Source organism: Malurus melanocephalus, unplaced genomic scaffold, assembly GCF_030028575.1.
Source record: "Malurus melanocephalus ecotype Western Australia unplaced genomic scaffold, MMel_1.1 scaffold_269, whole genome shotgun sequence".
Lineage (NCBI taxonomy): Eukaryota > Metazoa > Chordata > Aves > Passeriformes > Maluridae > Malurus > Malurus melanocephalus.
In genome coordinates, this window is record NW_026623501.1 from 372,137 (window position 1) to 392,164 (window position 20,028).

Genomic DNA, 20,028 nt, shown 5'->3' on the forward strand with positions numbered 1-20,028 from the left:
GAGGCAGGGAAGGAAATGGCCTCGGGGCCCTGCAGRCAACGGTACAGCCTGCCAGAAGCATCCTGGAGAGACTCAGCATCCACGCAAGGCCCTCTCTTCCTGGTGCCTGCAGCACGGCAGGGAAGGCTGGGGGAAAACCAGCTCCCTGTGCCAGCTCGGGTCCTGCCCCATGGATGCTCACTGCAGAGCCTTGGTCAGCACCTTCGTCTTGAGCAGGTCTCTGGGGCTAACCTCAGGCCATTCTTAGCTCCTCTGGCTCTTGGCAGGATCAGRGATGGACATTTCCCAGCTGTGGAGGAAGAAAGGAAGGGGTGATTTGGTGCAAGGAGGAGGTGGCTGGCGGCACGACCAGGAGGCAGAGGGGTACCCTGCGCCTGGCGGTCACCAGGAAACCACAGCCGAGGGGACAGAAGTGGTGACATTTCCGTAGCTGAAACACAACCACCGGTATTGCCTGGCAGCGGGCGTGTCACCGCTGCCCCTGCACACAGCGGTGGGGCTGCTGTGCCAGGCGAGCCCCTTCCCCACAGCCGGGCAGGTGACGGCTGCTTTTGCGGGTGACATTGGGTGCCGCTGCACCGCGGGCACCAAGCTGAGGTCTGGCGTGGCACCGGGGGTGGGATGTGCCCTGGCCACGGCAGGCGGGGACTCCGGGGCCGTGACGTCTCGCCGGGAGGGAACAGCTGCACGCCAAGGACGAGCGCTCGGCCCCAAGAACAGCCCGAGCGCGGCGGCGGCTCCTGCAGCGCTCCCAGAGCTCCGCGCTGCCGGTCAGTGCCGCTGCGGGCCGGGGGACCCAGCCGGGCCGGGGGAAGGGGCTGCGGGGCTGGGGGGACCCAGCCGGGCCGGGGGAAGGGGCTGCGGGGCTGGGGGCACCGGGCGGGTCTGGACACTTTGTCCGCAATGGCCTGGAGGGAGGAAAGCCGTGGAAAGCTCTGGGTGGGCGGTGAGCTGTGCCAGCGGAGCTCCCTCCAAGRGGTGGCCGCAGGGGGAATTCTTTTCTTTTTATGCAAAATGTTTTCTTTTGGACGAACCCCCGCGGGGCTGCGCTGCCGGTAGGTGCTTTTGGGGGTGTCGCTGGCGGTGCCGCGGGCCCCATGGGTGTGTCCCGGCCGGGATGCGCCTTGGGCTACGCTTTGGTGCTGCGGCGGCTGCGGAAACACCCGCCCCTCCTTCCAGCTGCCATCCCAGCTGAGGATCCCCCGGTTTGTAACTTGCCAAATTTTGCACAGGTAAATGCACCCCACAACAGCCATAGGCTCGGAGCTCTAGAAGGCCTGGAAGGCTTTTTGGCAGTGGGGTGGGGCAGGGCACTTTGGGGACACCCCTAGGCCCACCAGGAGGATGGATGCCGGTATTTTTTTAAGCCGGGGAAGCTCCCTTTGCTTGAGGACAACGGCGGGGCACTGGGTGTTGTGCTGGGGGAACCCCACAAGGTTCTCGGGGTGCAGCCCCTGAGCTCAGACCTGTTAGGGGGCTTTGGAGAGACTGGAGGGCTGCACTGCTGGGGAAACAAGCTTCCACAAACGCTGTGCACATCATTTAGGATTTCTCATGGGACCCCCATAACCCCGATTTCTCCATTGCTGGTGGGGGGCAGGGGTACCCCCACGCTGGGGCACTGCTGCCCAGTGCCTGTGGTGTGTTTGTGCGGATGTTTTCCCAGGGCTGCGGGGTTGTGGGCAGCAGTGGGGGACAGGGATGGGCACTGCAAGGACAGGTCGGGGACTGGGTGTGGCTGGCGATTCTCCAGCACTGCTGAGATGAKTTGGGTGGTCTCAGCCCCGCTGCCACATGCGTGGAGTGAGGGAGAAGGGCTGTGCCACGCTGGGATTTCCCACTCCCAGGAGGGCACACAGATTCACAAACAGGATCCAAAGCGGCATTAACAGGCTGCATGGGCCGGGGTGGGATCTCTTGGCACTCACCCAGCGCCCGACCGCAGTGCGGCCCCACTGCGTGTGGGGTGTGTGGGGCTGTCCCAGAGCGGGGTGAGGCTCACAGCCTCCCCAGCGCAACAGAGGTGAGGAGGTGAAAGCAGCTCTGCTTTTCTGCAAAACTTTCTCCCCTCAGCCAGGGTCACCGTGGGTGGGTGCTAAAAGGCTTCCTGTCCCCAAGCAGGGGGACCCAGCTGCACTGATGGCAGCRGGGCTGGCTCTCCCCTTCCATGGGTGCTCTCCTAGGGATGTGCAGGCGAGCCAGGGAAGTTCAGGTGGTTTCTCCTACTCACTCCACGGCATGAAACCGAACTCCTCTGGGGTCGGAAATCCCCCAGGGTGGCCCTGCTCTGCCTTGAATTTTTCTGCAACGTGTCTCAGAGGGAGGGTGAAGGAGCCAGGCGGGGCTGTGCCTCATGCTGGCCTCAGCTGACGCTCAGCGGTTCATTCATGGCTGGGCTCCATTTTCCAGCTGTTTTTCTGCCTTTACCAGCTTCCTCGGAGCAAATGGCGCTGTTGGGGGACTTTCTCGGGCAGGGTGGGGAGGGCTCACACCGCAGTGGGTTGCAGATATAAATGGTGCTGGTGTTAGAAAACAACCTGCGAGTTACCCTGGAAACCCAGCTGTGTTTCCTGGTCTCYGGCGGATGTGTGGGACTGGTGGTGGCCTTGATTGCTGCACAGAAACTCAGATAAAAGCTGCTGGGATTGTGTGGGGGCTGCCCAGCCCCGTGTGACAAGGGAATGTCCCCAACAGCTGCTAAAGCTGGGATGGCCCCAGGGCTTTGGGGCTGCAGGGGAGCAGAAGGGACATTGAGGGGTGCAGCAAGAAGGGCTGTGGCGGATGCTCGGCCCATTTCCACATATTCAGCACATTTTTGCCCTCTGGTTTCTCGTGGTGCTGGCAGGAAGCTGCAGGGCCCATCTGCCCTACCCTTGGCCCGTGGGGTCCCCTCAGTGCCAGACACAAAAGGCTCTGGTGACCGCAGGTGACTGTCCCTGATCCATCCTGCAGCACCCAGCACTGCCCCCCTGGGACTCACACCCACACTCCCCTAACTAACACAGCCCACAGAGAGGGGCTTTRGCTCACATCCCCCTTTCTGTTCCCTTCCACAGCTCCTCCTTGCCCTCCCTCCAGTGATTTCCAGCTYGGGAAGCCATGGCACCCAAAGGAAAGGTAAGGGTGACCTCCACATGGCAGGGATGGGTGCTGGGGTGCCGCAGGGCAGACCCCAGAGCTGGGGCAGTGTCTCCAACAGCAGCAAGGATGGGGGTGACGTGCATGGACACRATGCTGCCCAGAGCCTGTTTACATTCCTGCCTCTCCAGCCAGTGCTGTCTGGATGTGATGCAGATGGGGGAAGCACTGGGCTGGGGAGCAGGGACAGTGAGGAGCAAAAATCCTTTTGGGACCACAGCGGGATGGGGAAGAGAAGCGGGGCCATGGGAAGGGGAGAAGAGATCTTGCACTGGGGATTTGTGCTTCTGATGGAGAAAATTCCCGCCTGAGCCTGCTGAAGGCATGCAGCCCTGCTTGGGCCTCTCCCTGCTCCCCAGCTCGGATTATTCCCCACTCCAGGCTGGGGCTGGTGCAAGGTGGCAGCTGCGTGAGCAGGTGCTCCCCTGCAGCCAGGAAAACATCTCAGTGTGGGTGGAAAGCCCTGCCTCGGTGGGCAGCTGTGGTGGCTCAGTGCAGCCTGCCTGCTGCCAGGGGAGGAGACCCAGCCCAGAGCCTCCCTTCTCCACTGCTGGGCCCAGGATCTGCTTTCCATTCCCTGGAGAAATCCAGCAATTATTTCCTCCAGCCTTATTATCCAAAGCTTCCTGCCCAGCCGAGGCAATGGTTGCTTTGGGTAGGGAAACTGAGGCACAGTACAGGTGAACATTCCCCTGTGGTGGTCCAGGACCCCAATCAGCCATGGGGTGGGACAGAGTGAAGCCATGCTGGGAATTTTGCTTCYACCCTCCTGGCCCCAGTGTGGCTTATTTTTAGCTGGGAGGTCCCGGACGGCCGGGATGAGTCAGAGGCTGGAGGAGGGGAGGTGGGAGGCCCCTGGCAGCTGAAACAGGATGGAAAGYGGGATGGGGGTATGAAGAGTATGCAGTGAGCAAGATGGTGTTTCCATCCTCACTCATTTTCCTGCACTTCCCTGGGGCTCATTCCCACAGAGAACGCAGGGAGGGTGGGGTGATGCACAGCACTGAGCTCCTGCCTCAGTTTCCCTTTCCCTGGCTAGGCAGAACTGCAGCAAGGCAGCAGCTCATGCTTGGATGGCCCAGCAGGCAGGAACACAGCCCTGCTCCTTCTCTCCATTTAACCACAGCCAACATCTTGACTCCCCAGTACCCTCCAGCCACCCTTGTTCACTCCTGCTGCCTCCAGGCACCTCCTTTGCCTTGCAATTTATTTCCATCTCTGCAAGGCATGTGTGTGGCAGCAGCTCRTGCCAAGCCAGGAGGGTCTGGGAACTGCTGGGAAGTGGGGCTAAATGCAGCTCTCCCGATGAATCACCTGCAATACGATCTGTCCCATGCCCGCCTGGTTCCCTGGAAGGGCAGCATCTCCTCTTGGTCCCTGCCACATGGGACACCAATGCCAGCAGCTCCTCCCAAGAGGGTGTGGGGGATGTGCTCAGTTTGTCTCTGGGAAATAGGAGGAGAGGCTGGTTTGTTTGTGAAGGTGCTGGGGGGGAATGTGCAGCAGAGCTGTTGTGCTGTGGCACTGGGATGGGACTCGGGAGAACAGCGGGTTTGGAGCTGCCCTGAGTCCATCTCCTTGAGCACATTCCTGGAGGCACTTCCTGGGTCAGGGACACTGATCTCATCCTCTCTGAGGATATGCTGGCTTTAGATGTCCATGCTGGCAGCAGGCCTGGGCCTTTGTACAGCTCCTGAGGATCTTAAAGAAGCCGTGCAGCACATCCTGAGCAGATGATCCCTGGGAGGTGATCCCGGCTGGCAYGTGGTACAAGCAGAGCCAAGGGAGGATGCTCAGTTACCCAGGGTGCTGACACAGCTGCCAGCCCCAGCTCAGCYCCCAGCCTTCATTCCCCAGCAAGACTGCTAAGGAAATGCTGCTGCTCAGCTCTTCCCACTCTGTGCTTCCAGCAGGGCATCTATCCCAGCTCCTTATGCGGGGCCAGGATGGTTTCACATCTGTTTCCACCCAGGGTGATGCTGATTTCATGCAGAGTCTGGTCCCAGGCTCCCTTGGGGTGAATTCCCCTGGGCAAAGCTGACCTGGGAAGAGGGATCTTGGTCCCTTCCTTTTCATGATGTCTCTGGGGGTGTCATTCCTGGAATGATCYCTATTTAACTCCTAAACAATCCCTATTTAGCAGCCTGGAAGTGGCAGAAGAGCAGATAGAAGTGGATCATGCCAACCCCCAGGGTTTTTTAGGCTCTCAAGAAAGTGTTTCCCAATATCCAGGGTCTCTGCTCCAACCCCTCAGATCCCCATGGGAGTGTGTGCTGGGGCAGGACAAACTGTTGGCAGCTCTGGTGGTTCTCAGTGTTTTCCATTTAGCAGCCCACAATGATTTCGTGCCTGTAAATTTGTCTCCTTGCTTGGAGGCCATGCAGCGCTTGGGCATCCTCAGCATCTGGAGCAGTTCCTTGCTTGCAACAGGCAGTGGAAAATTAAATCCCTCTGTAGGAAGGGAGAGCAAACAGGAAAGGAAACAACTGCAGAGGGGAACAACAGTTYATGTTTGAGGCTGAGCTTGGCCTTGGGCAACCTGAGCCAAAACAGATCTCACCTCAACCCTGCTCAGCTTCAACTTCTCCTTTCCCATCCCCTTGGGGCTGCTCCTTCCTCTTGTATCTTCTCCCCTCTTTTCCCACAGGTCTACAGGGGCTCGGTGAAGGATTTCCAGGGCTTTGATGCCAACCAGGATGCAGAGGCCTTGTACAATGCCATGAAAGGATTTGGTATGGATGCTCTTTCAGACTGTCCCAGGGCTACCCTTGATATCCCYTATTCCTTTGGTTGACCCTTGCATGGCTGGGTGTCCTGCATCATTTCCCCTCTCAGCTGACTGACTGCTGTAGCAGAGTATTAAGCTCTCCTGGTTTCCTTTCCTCCCTGGAGCAGTGTGCTGAAGCTCTCCTGGTTTTCTTTCCTCCCTGGAGCAGTGTGCTGAAGCTCTCCTGGTTTTCTTTCCTCCCTGGAGCAGTGTGCTGAAGCTCTCCTGATTTCTTTTCCTCCCTGGAGCAGTGTGCTGAAGCTCTCCCAATTTCTTTTCCTCCCTGGAGCCAGCTTGGCTCTGCTTGTCCTCCCAGCCCCAACTCCAGAGCAGCTTTGGACACAGGGGGGTGGCTGTGATGAGCCCAGCCATGGGCTATCCATGACTCCCAGCTGTCCCCACAGGCAGTGACAAGGAGGCCATCCTCGACCTCATCACATCCAGAAGCAACAAGCAGCGAGTGGAGATCTGCCAAGCCTACAAGTCCCTCTATGGGAAGGTAAAGGCAGGAACACTCCCTGGTCTGTGCCCCTGCTGCAAACACGAGTGGCTGTGACTGCCACCACAGCCCACCCAGGGACCCATCTCCCCTGGAGTCACCCAGAGATGCCATGGAGCAGAGTGCCCCAGCCCCTTTCTCCTCCTCCACCAGGACCTCATTGCAGACCTCAAGTACGAGCTGACGGGGAAGTTCGAGCGGCTGATCGTGAGCCTGATGCGGCCCCCAGCTTATGGTGATGCCAAAGAGATCAAAGATGCCATCTCGGTAAGGAGTGGACAATCCCCCCCAGGGCCCCTCTGACCAGCTGACCCCAGCCAGTCCCACTGCTCACGGGGCTGCATCTCTGCCCGCAGGGTGTTGGCACGGATGAGAAGTGCCTGATCGAGATCCTCGCCTCCCGCACCAACCAGGAGATCCACGACCTCGTGGCTGCCTACAAAGATGGTGAGGCCTGGGTGCCCTGTGCCCTCTTGAGCCATGAGAAAGGCAGAGGTGAAGGGATCCAGCTCTCCAGACCCTGAACTCTTCCCTTYCTCTTCCACCAGCCTATGAGAGAGATCTGGAAGCTGACATCGTTGGAGACACATCGGGCCACTTCAAGAAGATGCTTGTTGTTCTGCTTCAGGTATGTCCATCTGTCCACCATCTCTAGGTCATGGGTGCCTGTGCCCTGCAGGGCTGAGCCTGTCTCTCTCCCACAGGGTGCCAGGGAAGAGGACGATGTGGTGAGCGAGGATTTGGTGGAGCAGGATGCCAAGGTGAGGCTTGGCAGGTCACTGTGACAGGGATGGGGCTGGTGGCACTGGGACCATCTGCACTTGGGCCTGCAGAAGGTGCGTGGGTGCCATGGGCAGCACCCTGAATCAGCCTGTGCCACCTTCCCCATCCCAAAAGGACCTGCTGGAAGCTGGCGAGCTGAAATGGGGCACAGACGAGGCCCAGTTCATTTACATCCTTGGCCGGAGGAGCAGGCAGCATCTGCGCCTGGGTGAGCATCACCTGTGACCTCAGGGTGGGCTTGAAGGTTTCTCAGCAGCTTCTCCAGGCATCTCCTTGCTCTCATCCCACAGTCTTTGATGAATATATGAAGATTGCTGGGAAGCCAATTGAGAGGAGCCTCCGGGGAGAGCTGTCCGGTGACTTTGAGAAGCTGATGTTGGCTGTGGGTAAGCCAGCCCCACATGGGGATCCTGCAAAAACACACCACTGCCTTCCTGGGCTGGGAGGGCTCAGCTCCAGGGCCAGCAGGGCCAGGGCTGTGGCTGTACCTGGTATCAGGGAGCTCAGGGAGGCTCCTTCAGGGCAGGTGGGCATGCTGGATGTGGTTCTCATGGGGTGTGGGTGCTCAGAGTTTGGGGGCACTGGGGCCACTGGTGAAGCTGGGTGCTGGCATCCCTCACCACACCTCAATTTCCCTGCAGTGAAATGCATCAGAAGCACAGCAGAGTATTTTGCTGAAAGGCTCTACAAGGCCATGAAGGTGAGTGAAGTTGCCCTTCTCTACAGAGTTCCCCCTCAGCACTGCAGGGAGCTGGCCAGAGGAGGGGCCCCCTTGCCACAGGGTGCTGCTGGACAGCAGGGTGACACAGGTCCATGAAAGCAGGGCTTGTGTGATCTGGGGTCTCTGCTATCCCTCCGAAGGAGTTATTTATTCATAGGGTTGGGTGGAAATCAGAGGGTCCCACAATGTGGTGGGCTGAGCAGGGTCGCTTGGCCATCCCAGGTTTGATGTGGGGGTTGCTCCATTGCAGGGTCTGGGCACRAGAGACAACACGCTGATCCGCATCATGGTGTCCCGCAGCGAGATCGACATGCTGGACATCCGGGAGGTGTTCAGGACCAAGTATGAGAAATCTCTCTACAACATGATAAAGGTGAGTGCTGGGCACCCCTGCTCACCCCACAAGCAGCTGCTGTGCTGCCTCCCTCATGATGCCAGCACCCCTGGGAGGGCTGTGCTGGGTGTCCATCTCTGAGGACAAGGTTCAGGGAGACCCCTCTCCAGGAGCCCATCCCATGGCACTGCCTTGACTCTTCCTACTGCATGTTCTCTGTCTCCATCTGCCTTTCCAGGAGGACACCTCTGGGGAGTACAAGAAGGCTCTGCTGAAGCTGTGYGGAGGGGACGATGAGTAAGACCACCTGTCACCCCCCTTTGTCCCTCTTCATCCCCTTGGTGCTGGGTACAACCTCTGGGTCAGAGCCTGGTGGAGCACTGGACCAGCAGTATCTGCAGTATCTGCAGTTCGGTATGGGGGCCCTGTGGCCCCTCTGTATGGCCAGCCACAATGTCATGGTCCCTTCTTGGCACATGGAAGCCCTGCAGGGCAGGGCCAAACCCCTGGAGGGAGGATTCCCTGGTGAGGGAGGTTGGGATTCACCACACATTTCCTCCCATTCCCACCCATCCAGCCCCACAGCAAGCACCTGGCTCCTGCCCCTGTGCCCAGCAGATACAGAACACCCCTCACGGAGGGGCAAGACAGGGTGATGGAGGGCTGCTGGCAGGTGCAGGGCCCCCATGGCTCACTGTCCCCTGTCCTTGCCSTCCCATTGCAGTGCTGCAGGTGAGTTCTTCCCCGAGGCGGCGCAGGTGGCCTATCGGATGTGGGAGCTTAGTGCGGTCAAAGTAGAGGTCAGCACCCCCAGCCCCCTGTATCCCCTCTCTGCTGCCTGCCAGCTTGGGACCCTTGGCTGCTCCTCTCTGCTGTGGGGCACGGCCAGCCCCACACCTCTGCCTCTGCCCAGCTTCTCTCAATGCCATTCTCTGGTTTTGGGGTACGAGGTTGGCAGGACATTACCCTGGCGGGGCTGGCTGCCCCCCATGGGCTYCTCTAACCCCCTTCTCTCTCTGAGACCCTCCTCCCTTGGGGCAGTGGGTCCTGCATGTCCATGCAATGCATCACGTGCAGCCCTGGCTCCAGTGCCCTCTGAAGACCTCCTGCTGGCCAGGGTAGCCCAGAGCTGGCCGGGGCATGGCCACACTATGGGGAGCTGGCACCCTGCATGTAGCTGGAGTTCCCACAGAAGGGTGCTTTGGGATGTGCAGGAAAGACACCCTGAGCCCTACATGAGCACCATGAGGATGGAGATGTGTTTGGGGCTGTAAGCACACAGGAGGGTAGAAGTGCAGGGCAGGAGTGGGCGCCCTTTCAGCAACTCCTCTTGTGTCTCTGAGTGATGTGGCCAGCCCAGGCTGAGATGTTCCAGTGCTAGGGCAGTGCTAGGGCAGGCGGGTGTCACATTGGTCAGGACACCAGGACTCCAGGGTCTGTTGCTATATCTTCTTCCTGCTCTCTGCTGGTCTGGCTATGGTTTGCCCCTTAATGGAAGGGGTGACAGTGGTGTGAATATCCTCACTGAGCCCCAGGTGCTTGCACTAACACACAACCTGCTTTGGCCTCAGCTTGCTGAGTGGCACCTTCCCTTGTCTCTCCATCCCTCCTTCTCTCCATCCCTCCTTCTCTCCATCCCTCCATCCCTTCCTCCCTCCCTGTCTCCCATCTCAGAGATTAATCTAAACCCCTCTGTATCTACAGCTGCGAGGAACCGTGCAGCCTGCAGGAGACTTCAATGATGATGGGGATGCACAAGTGCTGAGGAAGGCAATGAAGGGTCTGGGTAAGTGGRGACCATGTAGGCCCTTCCTGCTGCTCCTCTGTAGCTCTTGGGGCAGAAAATCCACCTTGGCCCACACAGGGTTGCATGGAAACCTCAGTTGGAATAAARAGATGGAGGTGTGAGAGCTCTCCCTTGCCCACCTACCCAGTTTGTGGTGGTGGCAATGTGCCCATGATYAGGAGTGACATGGTGACACAGTGTGGCTCTGCTGTCATTGCAGGCACGGATGAAGGGGCCATCATTGAGGTGCTGACCAAGAGGAGCAATGCCCAGAGGCAACAGATCCTAAAGGCTTACAAGGCTCATTATGGCAGGGTACTGTGGCCTCCATCTCACCCTGCTTCCTCCTTCTGCCTACATCCTGCCCCCTCCCAAATGGAGATCATCCTCTCACTGAAAGAAATTCTGCCCAGGGGCGGTGGGCACCTGGGACACACCCATGTGCCCTGGCATGACTGCCCTAAGGGAAACAGAGTTGTCACAGCAGCCTCCCACTCGGGGTGCCCCACCAGCCCGAGGGAGGGTGTCCCTTCCCCTTTGCTTGCCCCATCCTCAATCCTGCACAGAGGACTCCAGAGCCAGGATCTCCCCAGAGCCATCCCAATAAGTGACTTTTAACTGCCCCAAGGGTTTTCACGGATGTCTCCAATCCCCACGCTCTCTTCCCCCGTCTTCTTGCCCACGTTGCCTCGACTGGTCAGTCCCTGTGGAAGCAGCTGGGGACTGAAGCCTCGAACACTTTTGCAGGACCTGATGGCAGACCTGAAATCCGAGCTGTCTGGCAGCTTGGCCAAGCTGATCCTCGGGCTCATGCTGACGCCGGCGCAGTACGATGCCAAGCAGCTGAGGAAGGCTGTGGAGGTAATTGCCACACTGCTGGGAGGACAACCAGCACAGGAGGACAAGGTGGTTTTCACTGTGGCTGTACCCACACTGCTGGTGGCCCAGGGCTGTGAGTATCCCCAGCTTCAGGGCCTTGTCCCCTGTAAAGAAGATAGGAAAGCACCAGGACAAAAACCTGGTAGTGCCACCATGCCAGTGCCGCCATGTCCCCATCTGGTGTTGGTACCTGCAGCACCCCGCCGTGCCACTCTCTTCCAGGGGGCCGGCACAGATGAGAGCGTCCTCATCGAAATCATGGCCACACGGAACAACCAGGAGATCAAGGCTATCAACGAGGCGTATCAGGAAGGTACGGAACAGAAGGGATGTGGGGAGTGCCCAGCTTCTGGGCACAGACTATTTTTAACATTGTACAAGGCCCTTCCAGAATCCAGGCAGAGTTTTGTCTGGCTTGGGTCTGTGACTTGTGAAAGTCTATTAGTCCCTCCAGCAGAGCACTGGTCCTGGCCTCTCTCCATGTCACAGTGACATGCCCCAGCACTGCCATCAATGTCTCCTTCCCCGAGAGCTCTTTCACAATGATCCTATTTCCTCCAGAGCACCTGGAGCAAGAGGCTGTGCTAATGCTCAGGGCATTAGAGCTGCTGGGGTAATCCCCTCTTTCCCCAGCCTGAACACAGCAGATGGAGGCACCTGCTTCAGCCATTCTTCCCATGGGGATCACAGGCACAACAGGCACTGGTGGGTGGGAAGCAGAGCTGCAGGGCTCAACCATCCCTTCTCCACAGCTTACCACAAGAGTTTGGAAGATGACCTGAGCTCTGACACATCGGGGCACTTCAAGAGGATTCTCGTCTCCCTGGCTCTGGTAAGGGCAGTTCTCAGGGGGATTTTCCTCTCCCTGCCACAGGGCAGGGCTGTGGGTCTGCAAAGATGGTGACATGGAGAGGACAGAGCATCTCTGCCTGGTTGGGCAGTGCTGCTGAACTCTGTCTGCCACCTCCTCACTTGGGGCTCTCCCAGGAGGTGTACCCTCTCCAGCTCCATGATTTTTGTATCCAACCACAGGGCAACCGTGATGAAGGACCAGAGAACGCCACRCAGGCACATGAAGATGCCAAGGTAAGACCCATATTGGCAGTGCTCTTATGGGCTCTGCATTGRAAAAAGGATGTTGCATGCCCTGGTCTGGAATTGACACTCTCAGGGAAGCAAATGCTGCTGGGCCAGGGTCTCTGTAAACTGCAGGGGGAAATGCCAGGTGAAATGACACCCTTGGAGATAAAGCTCCTATGCCTGATTTCTGATGCCTTGGCTCTGCTGCTTTGTGCATGGGGAAGCTGCAAACCATGGCAGCAGCCCCAGGGAGTTCCCAGCCAGTATGCGGCACCCTTCTTTGTGCAGGTCTGCCACTGTGGGGTTCAGTAACACACACTGATGCTGAAACCTGGCACTTGAGCTTCCAGTGCAGCTTTGGGCTGGTCTGCAGAACCACACACTTCTGTGTTTTGTGCATGGGGCAGCCCTGACACCCTGGGGTGCTCCAAACCTCTACTGGGTGTGGCGAGACAGAACTGGAGGGGGAAGGCTGAGCAGCCAGAAGTAGTGCAGGGTGATGTGGGGGCAATTCCCTGGCTCAGCTCCCGGTCCCAGGAGACCCGTGACCCACAGGCTCTGTTCCCTGACCTCCTGCTCCTCTGGGCTGCATCTTTTCGGTAAGGGGCTGGGAAGATCTGTGCCAGGTCAAATGCAAGCTCTCACTTGACTGTTTTGTGCCAGCACTGAATGTTCCAACGCACGGGAGAGCACCACAGCATTCCCAGCAGGGCTGCGGCCAGCAGAGGGAGTGGATGCTGTGCTGCCTGTGTCCCTGTCCATGTTCCGCTTGCATCTGTCACACTCTCTGCCTGTACCTCTCCATGCACTGCCTGTACCCTGCTGTGCTCTCTGCCTGTACCACTCCATGCACTGCCTGTACCCTGCTGTGCTCTTTGCCTGTACCTCTCCATGCACTGCCTGTACCCTGCTGTGCTCTTTGCCTGTACCTCTCCATGCACTGCCTGTACCCTGCTGCATGTGCTGCTGCTCACCTCGCCCTGCTGCACAGAAAGAGAGAGCCAGGGATGACTGGAACAGGGACGAGSCAGCCAGGTGGCACCTGACCTGGCACCACGCTGTGTTCTGTCAGCAAAGCTGTCCTTCCCCTCATCCCACTGTGYCTGGCAGAGGTGGGCAGGCTGGTGCCAGGCGAGGATGCTTCCTGAGGAGCAACAGGCTGGCACCCAAGCTCTAGGGGTGGGGGGACTCACTTTGTTTGGCCAAAGACCACCCTCCCAAGGTACTGGTGTAGAGGCCAGACTAGAGAAGGACACAGGTCCTGCTCATGGGGAAGCAAGGGATCTGGGGACAGGTAACTTTAAGGGATTTTTCTAGACTTCCCTTGCTTTGTCAGGGAAGATTTAAGGTTGAGCAGCACCTTCTGACCCTGTTGTCTTCCTGTCTCTCTCTCTCTCTCTCCACCAGGTTGTTGCTGAGACCCTGGTGAGTGCCTGCCCTTTTGCTCCTCACCCTTCTGCATGTTTGAGGGGATGCTGCAGTCGTGGGTGCAGGGCTGGGGCTGGGAATTGCAGCCCTACAAGCCAGGCTCTTCTGACCACACAGGCTCTGCTCATTTGCTTGGGACTCTGGTGTCCTTGCTTCAGGATAAGGGACAGGGGACAGATGGGACCTGCAATGAGGGCACTCCCTGCAGTGTGAGGCAGAGAGGGAGAAAGCCACCTGYCCTGCCCTTGGGGACTGATTCTGCCGGCTGCCTGCATGCAGGACTCTTGTTCCAAGCAGTGTGGGACTCGGGGCTGGCTTCCCTTAATAAAAATGGAAATTGGGGAAAGGGCAGCTTCCTCCTGCAATAGCCTAATGGGTGAGATGAGCACAGCCTCCCACTGACCCCTACAGAGGAATGCCAGCCATTTCAATGGGCAGCACTGCTGTGGTCCAGGGTGGCTCCTCTATCTGGCAGTTCTGAATTTCCTCTTCAGAGGAAATACCAGGTATTGGTCACCCCTGAAACATCCTCCACAAAAGACAAAAAAAGTCTTAACCATGAGCATTGCAGAGCTTTTTCCACAAAAGCTGGAAAACATCTTTCCTTAGAGATAATGTGTTAATGTGCAGCTTCACATCTGTGCAGAGGAAACACATTTTCTTAGGCAGAAAAAAATCCCAGCTACTTTCCTRCTTATAAAAGGCCACCCTCTTTGCAAAAGGGTTTTCAGTCAGGACTGGCTGTTCCAGGAAGAGCTGTTTGACATCTCTGTCCCTCTCTGCCAAGTCCATCTCTGTGCCTCCCTCTTCACTCTTTGTTCTCTCCCAGAAACTTGCTGATGTCTCCAGCAACGACTCCAGCGACTCCCTGGAGACCCGATTCCTSAGCATCCTCTGCACCCGCAGCTATCCCCACCTCCGCAGAGGTAGGACCACCTTTCCAAACACAAGTGCTTGGATTTGGGCTGGATGGGAGATGGGGGTTCCCTCAAGATTGAGGCTGAGCCCTCTCTCCCCAGATGTGGTGGGGATGAATGAAGCAGTGGGAAGAGATGGTGTGGCCTGGCAATTGAGGTGGACAGTTGAAGTCACCCAAGCCTGCTCTGGTCCCACCTGGTCCAGAAGTGTCCATGGCTGAGGCTYAAGTCTCCTGGGTTCCCAGGGTGGCATGGAACAGCTTGACAGTGACCCTTTCCTCTCCCCCTTCCCCAGTGTTCCAGGAGTTCATCAAAATGACCAACCACGACGTGGAGCATGCCATCAAGAAGCGGATGTCAGGAGATGTGAGAGACGCCTTTGTGGCCATCGGTCAGTGCTCCCTTGGGACAGGGCTCCCTGCAGGGCAGGCAGCCCCTTTAGCTGTCCAAGGCACTGCCAAGGCACTGCCAAGGCACTGTGGCAGCAGATTCCTGCTGCCATTGTGCCATGGAGACTCCCAGTGTGGCATGGGGTGAGGCAGTTACAGAGTCCCTAGAGAGGGCCAGGCCTGCACCCTTGTACCAAGGAGGGCTTGTRGCTGACCCAATGGTGCTGCAGCTCCTTGCTGTGACGTGTCCCCTGGGTGCCATGAGCCCACCTTCCCTCCCCTCTGTGTGTTGCAGTCCGGAGTGTGAAGAACAAGCCGGCTTTCTTCGCTGACAAGCTCTACAAGTCCATGAAGGTGCGAATGGACTGTTCTGGGGCTGGGCTGAGGGAGAGGGCTGTGCTGGGCAGACACTCTTAGGAGTCTGTGGCTTAACCCCTGACAGGGATGGGGTTTGTCTTCTGGCTGTCCCTGAGGGAGTAGGGRAGGGCTAAGCTCAAACCAATACCTGGGGTTAGCAGGAGATGTGTCCAGCTGGTGTCTTGCCAGCAGCAAGTCCAGTGGATTRATCATAGAAMAAATTGGGTTGGAAGGGACCTTTAAAGGTCATCTAGTCCAATTCATTCAGACATCTTCAAGACTGCTTRGGGCCCCATCCAACCTGGCTGTGAATGTTTCCAGAGAGGGGGGATCCACCACCTTTCTGGGTGACTTGTGCCAGTTTCACCACCCTCATCATGAAACATTCCTTCCCTGTAACCAGTCTGAATCTTCTCTCTTTTAATTTAAAACCATCACCCCCTGTCCTATCACTACAGACCCTGCTAAAAAAATAGTCTCAGTCTTTCTAAAGCTCCTTTTAAGTATTGAAAGGCTCCAATAAGGTCTCTCCAGAGACTACTTTTCTTCAGGTTGAACAACCTCAGCTTTTCCTCAGCCAGTTCCCTCAGCCTTTCCTCACAGATGTTCCAGCYCTCTGATCATTTTTGTGGCTCTCTTGTGGGTTTGATTCCCAGCTTGGACTGTGTGGAGATGCCAGGAGCATCTGTGAGTGCCAGTCCCTGCAGGTTTTTTAGTTCAAGCTCCCCCTTGCAGGGTGCTGGCACGGATGAGAGGACCCTGACCCGGATCATGATTTCTCGGAGCGAGATTGACCTGTTCAACATCCGKGGCGAGTTCATAGACCTGTTTGACAAATCGCTGCACCACATGATTGAGGTGAGGGGACAGGGACATCCCAGCTCATCACCTTGTCTGGCTGAGCCCTGGAGGGACCCAAGCCATGAGCAGCACAAGGGCTGAGCATCACCTGGGGAAGGGGAACCTGCCCCCAGCTGTTCTGGTGTTGGCTGGTCTGGCTGGATGTACTGACATCTTCCACTGCTGCAGGGATACCTGCAGGGTGTCCCAGACATGGAGCTGTGCCTTCCCCGTGCCCAGCACCTTGACTGAACATCCCCAGAGCTGGTTCTCATACATGGCTCTCCCTCTTGCAGAAGGACACSTCTGGTGATTACCGCAAGGCTCTGCTGGCCCTGTGTGGTGGAGAGGACTAGGTGGCAGCAGGGTTCCTTCTTCGTGTCTGAGCCAGCACGCAGCCACYGCCTTGATGTCACCGCAGCTTCGGGGGCTTCAGGGGACGCTCGGTCCCCTCCAGAGAGCAACTCACTTTGCGCTGGAAAGCAGCACCACATTGCAAGCGGGGGAAGTCTCGGGGAGGGGAGCAGAGGGGTCTGGGTAGGGAGATTGTCTTGAAGCAAAATAATTCATACCCGAACATGCCACTAAACCAAGGAATTTACCCAGATGGAAAAGACAATTTWAAATCTGATAAATAAAACCTCACAGTTGCTGACCCTGGGGCAAGAGCAGTCAATTTATTGGGGCAGGTTTGGGTATGACTGAGTAGCCTTGCTCCCATAGGCAAACTCAGGCAAGAGCCTTGCCCCAGCTCCAGAGAGGGCCCTGAAGACACCACAAAACCTCTCTGAGCAACACTGCTGCGGAGAAAGGGGCTGAAAATGCATGTGGGGCTGGCAGCAGTGCAGGGACTTCACCAAGAGCTTCATGCCTCCAAAAATCCCCGTCAGAGTTCATGCCATTGTGTGAATGATGCTTTCATAAACCAGAGATACAAATCAGACTTGATGGCATCCATCCGTCCTCACATGCGGTTTCCTGTGCTTTCAAGCTGCTGAAGAAGCAGTCGAAAGGCACATGCCATAGAGGCTACACCCCCAAACTGTTTGCACTTCCCCCAACACTCAGGAGAAAAGAACTGGAATTTCCAAAAGYGGGAAATTCCAGCACTTTCAATTGTTTCCAAGTCAGAACAAAAAGCCATGAATACCCAAGTCTTCCTCAGAACAGCTGGATGAGGAAAGCTTCACCTCCAGAATATCAAAGCAGCATTAGGAATAATAACACAATATTATTACAACACTTCAAAACCAGCTGAGGTCAAGAAGCAGCAACATGTAGAGACAAACCAAGGAAGCTGAAACAACCCAGCTGGGTATTATCCCACTAAAAATTCCCTTGATGCCTTCCTGTAAAACATCCCCTAGTRAAAAAGTAACCTTTCTTTGGGGAAAACAGTCTAGCTGAAGCTTTTTCACCCTCCCCATACTCCCCATAGAGATTTGGGGTCCTCTGTCTTGCCCCTGTGTGTAAGTAGGATTGGGCATCCCTGTCCAGACAGCATGTGGGGGGCTGAACACACTGGCAGCAGCCTACAGATCACCTGCTTGGCCAGGAACCTGCTGCAAAGGCTCTGAGAAGCTGCAGAAGTTGTTTTGAAGGGAGGATGTAACCCCAATCTTCATCTGCCAGTCTTCCTGCAGCTCTACACTGCAGCTCTGAGCTTTGCAGCAGAGGCTTCTGAAGACAAGGGATGGCACAGATCCTGWGGGGAGCAGAGCTGGCCACCTCCCTGCCATTGGGAACAGGGCTCAGGGGCCTGGCTGCTGTGCCCAAGGAAGTTTTGAGGTTTGGAAGACAGCCCATCACCCCTGGGAGAGCCAGATTTGGGGCAGTGGAGCCCCGTTCCTCCAGAGCAGGAGGAAAACTGCTTGGTGTTAGCACAGAGCCACAACATGTGAGCCATCATCTGCCTCCTTCYTGTTGCCAAAACAGATGCTCGAGGGATTTGTACAGGAAAGGTGTTCCCTGGGCACAGGTGTAAACGCTCCAGTGAAATTTCTGACTGTATCACAATTGCTACAAGCCAATGGCCAGGGATTTCACCACCCACAGCCTGGATGTCTTGGATTGGCACAGTTAGGCCCTCAGGGTCAGTCCTCAGCCCATCTTAGGATGATGCCACCACCAGAACYGGCTATCCACAACACACCAGTCYCAAGGCCAGGAATTTCWCTGRCACCTGCTCCTGGCTGCTCCCACAYTGCAGACAAGATAGCAGAGTYGCACAGTGTTTGGAGATAGRAAGGGAGTGTGAGGTGGGGTTTCCTCCTTGGAGCAACTCCCTCTCCTAGAAAAATCCTGCAGCTGAAAAGCCACTTTTTTACCCAGTGCCATAGTAATCCACTTCTTGCAGCAGCTGCTACAGCTGGAGCAGAAAACAGACAGTGGTATTTTAATTGCTGCAAACACTCAAGCACAGTCAGTACCCTATTTGAGCAGAGGGTATTTCAGCACCTGCCCATGCTGGGGTTGGGTCTGCCCTACAAAGAACCACAAACTGGCCTAAGCTCAGCAGAGCTACCCATCCTAAGGCAATGCCAGGAAGGTGACAGAATCTTGGGAAGCACTAGCATGGGACTCTGGGACTCACTCAAAAAGTGGCTTCAACCCTGTAATATCCTGGTCTCCAAAGAAAATCYACTTCATAGCACCACTCTCCAGGAGCACCTCTGCTCCATCCACTGGCTTCAACCCACCCAATCTGAGGGCAGTAGGTGACAAATCACATGCCTAATCTCTGTGATCAACAAGGAGGCGAGCAGTTCAAAGAAAGCTAGGAAAGGAAGGGGGAGGATAAAACGATGGGCACAAAAAGGGGCTAGAATTAGCAAGGCTTTGAGAAGAGTAAGGGCTGGAGGCAAGTCCACATTGGCCTTCCACTCTTCAGCTTTTAGGGCTGCTGCAGGGAAGAGTGTGGGATTTACACTCTGCGCATTGACTAGCAATGCCGGGGGTAAGGGCTCACTTCCAGGCAAAGCAAACGCCAGATTTCACAGGTTGCAACATCCAGAAAACCCCACGAGCCCAAGTTTGCTGCGCAGAGAGGGCCGGTCCTCTGCTCTGAGTCAGCCACTGCAGATCCTCCCTGCTGCCAGCCCCTGCAGAGGAGGAGCCACAGAGGCACACGGGATGTTCTTCTTAATCCCTAACACAATGTGAAACACTTCCATCCCACCTGCCGTCCTCCTCTTCCCCCAGGGAAAAATCCAGCTTCAGTCTTGGGGGGTGGCAGAGGTTTATTCTTCAGCTCTTCCCTTCCCAAAGGAGGAAGCAGGAGCCTTCCCCTCATATCCATGTGTCCCTCACTACTCCGCCTGTTCCCCAAAGTGAGCTGAGGCTGGGGAAACAGCTGAGCTCTCCAGGACTGTTCCCACATCTCAGGAGCAGTTCTACAGGACGTGATGACTGCTGCTGAGCCTTTTGTCAGGCATTGCAACTGGATGAAACATGGCCTGGGGAGAGAGGAAGAGGGGAAAATCCCCTCTGTGCATRTTGCTGGTTTTGTRCATTGAGACTCCAAATGATTCAAGRTTTAAGGCATGCGAGAAAATCCACTGAGCAATCCCAGACCCGGTTCCCACAGTTTTTGGCATATCCACTGTGGGACTACGCCAGGTCCCAGCATAATCCATACCCTGCTGACTGTGAAGCAGGGAAAGGATGGCAGRAGGTAGTGATCTCTTGTCAAATGGGTGACACTGAGTCCAGTCTCACATGCCAGAGGCAGAGAAAGAAGGGAGCCCTCGTTCAGTGAGACAGCAAAGCAAGCACAGACCAGCATTCCTGGAAAGCCAGGGCATGATCCAACCCCCTGTGAAGGCAGGGTACTGCAGAAGCTTGGTGGAGTGGGACTACTCCCCAATACCTCCCTTCTCTCCTATCCTGATCCCTTCCATGCTCCCTCCTGCCCTCCCAGCAGCTGATTCTCCCAGACTCCCTCCCCTGCCTCTCCCTTGCCCTCCATCCCAGCACCCTCCCATCCTGCCAGGTTAATTTGAGTTTCTGATTTGCATAAGCAGCAGATCACAATGTTCTGGAAATCCCCTCCTGCAGCCAGAGCTTCCTCCCCGCTCTCACAGCGTCACTGTTGGCCTTCTGCTTCCTTTC

The 20,028-nt window shown here is 56.7% G+C and overlaps 1 protein-coding gene across 3 annotated transcripts; it reads left to right on the top strand.

Moving 5' to 3' along the window:
* Positions 1–654: 654 nt before the first annotated feature.
* Positions 655–16,573, top strand: ANXA6 (annexin A6). 3 transcript variants are annotated; one of them, XM_057376054.1, is made up of 26 exons: positions 655–770; positions 3,057–3,117; positions 5,786–5,870; positions 6,310–6,404; positions 6,558–6,671; positions 6,761–6,851; positions 6,953–7,032; positions 7,109–7,165; positions 7,302–7,395; positions 7,478–7,573; positions 7,829–7,887; positions 8,159–8,281; positions 8,481–8,539; positions 8,967–9,042; positions 9,947–10,028; positions 10,249–10,343; positions 10,776–10,889; positions 11,130–11,220; positions 11,660–11,739; positions 11,940–11,993; positions 13,395–13,412; positions 14,245–14,341; positions 14,628–14,723; positions 15,017–15,075; positions 15,814–15,936; positions 16,215–16,573. In XM_057376054.1, the coding sequence occupies exons 2-26, from the start codon at positions 3,100–3,102 to the stop codon at positions 16,272–16,274; spliced, it is 2,016 nt and encodes a 671-aa protein (XP_057232037.1). In that variant the 5' UTR covers positions 655–770; positions 3,057–3,099; the 3' UTR covers positions 16,275–16,573. The 3 variants fall into 3 exon arrangements, with proteins under 3 accessions (XP_057232037.1, XP_057232040.1, XP_057232039.1); XM_057376056.1 differs by lacking the exon at positions 655–770 and adding an exon at positions 1,170–1,232; XM_057376057.1 differs by lacking the exon at positions 13,395–13,412.
* The last annotated feature ends 3,455 nt before the right edge of the window (positions 16,574–20,028 follow it).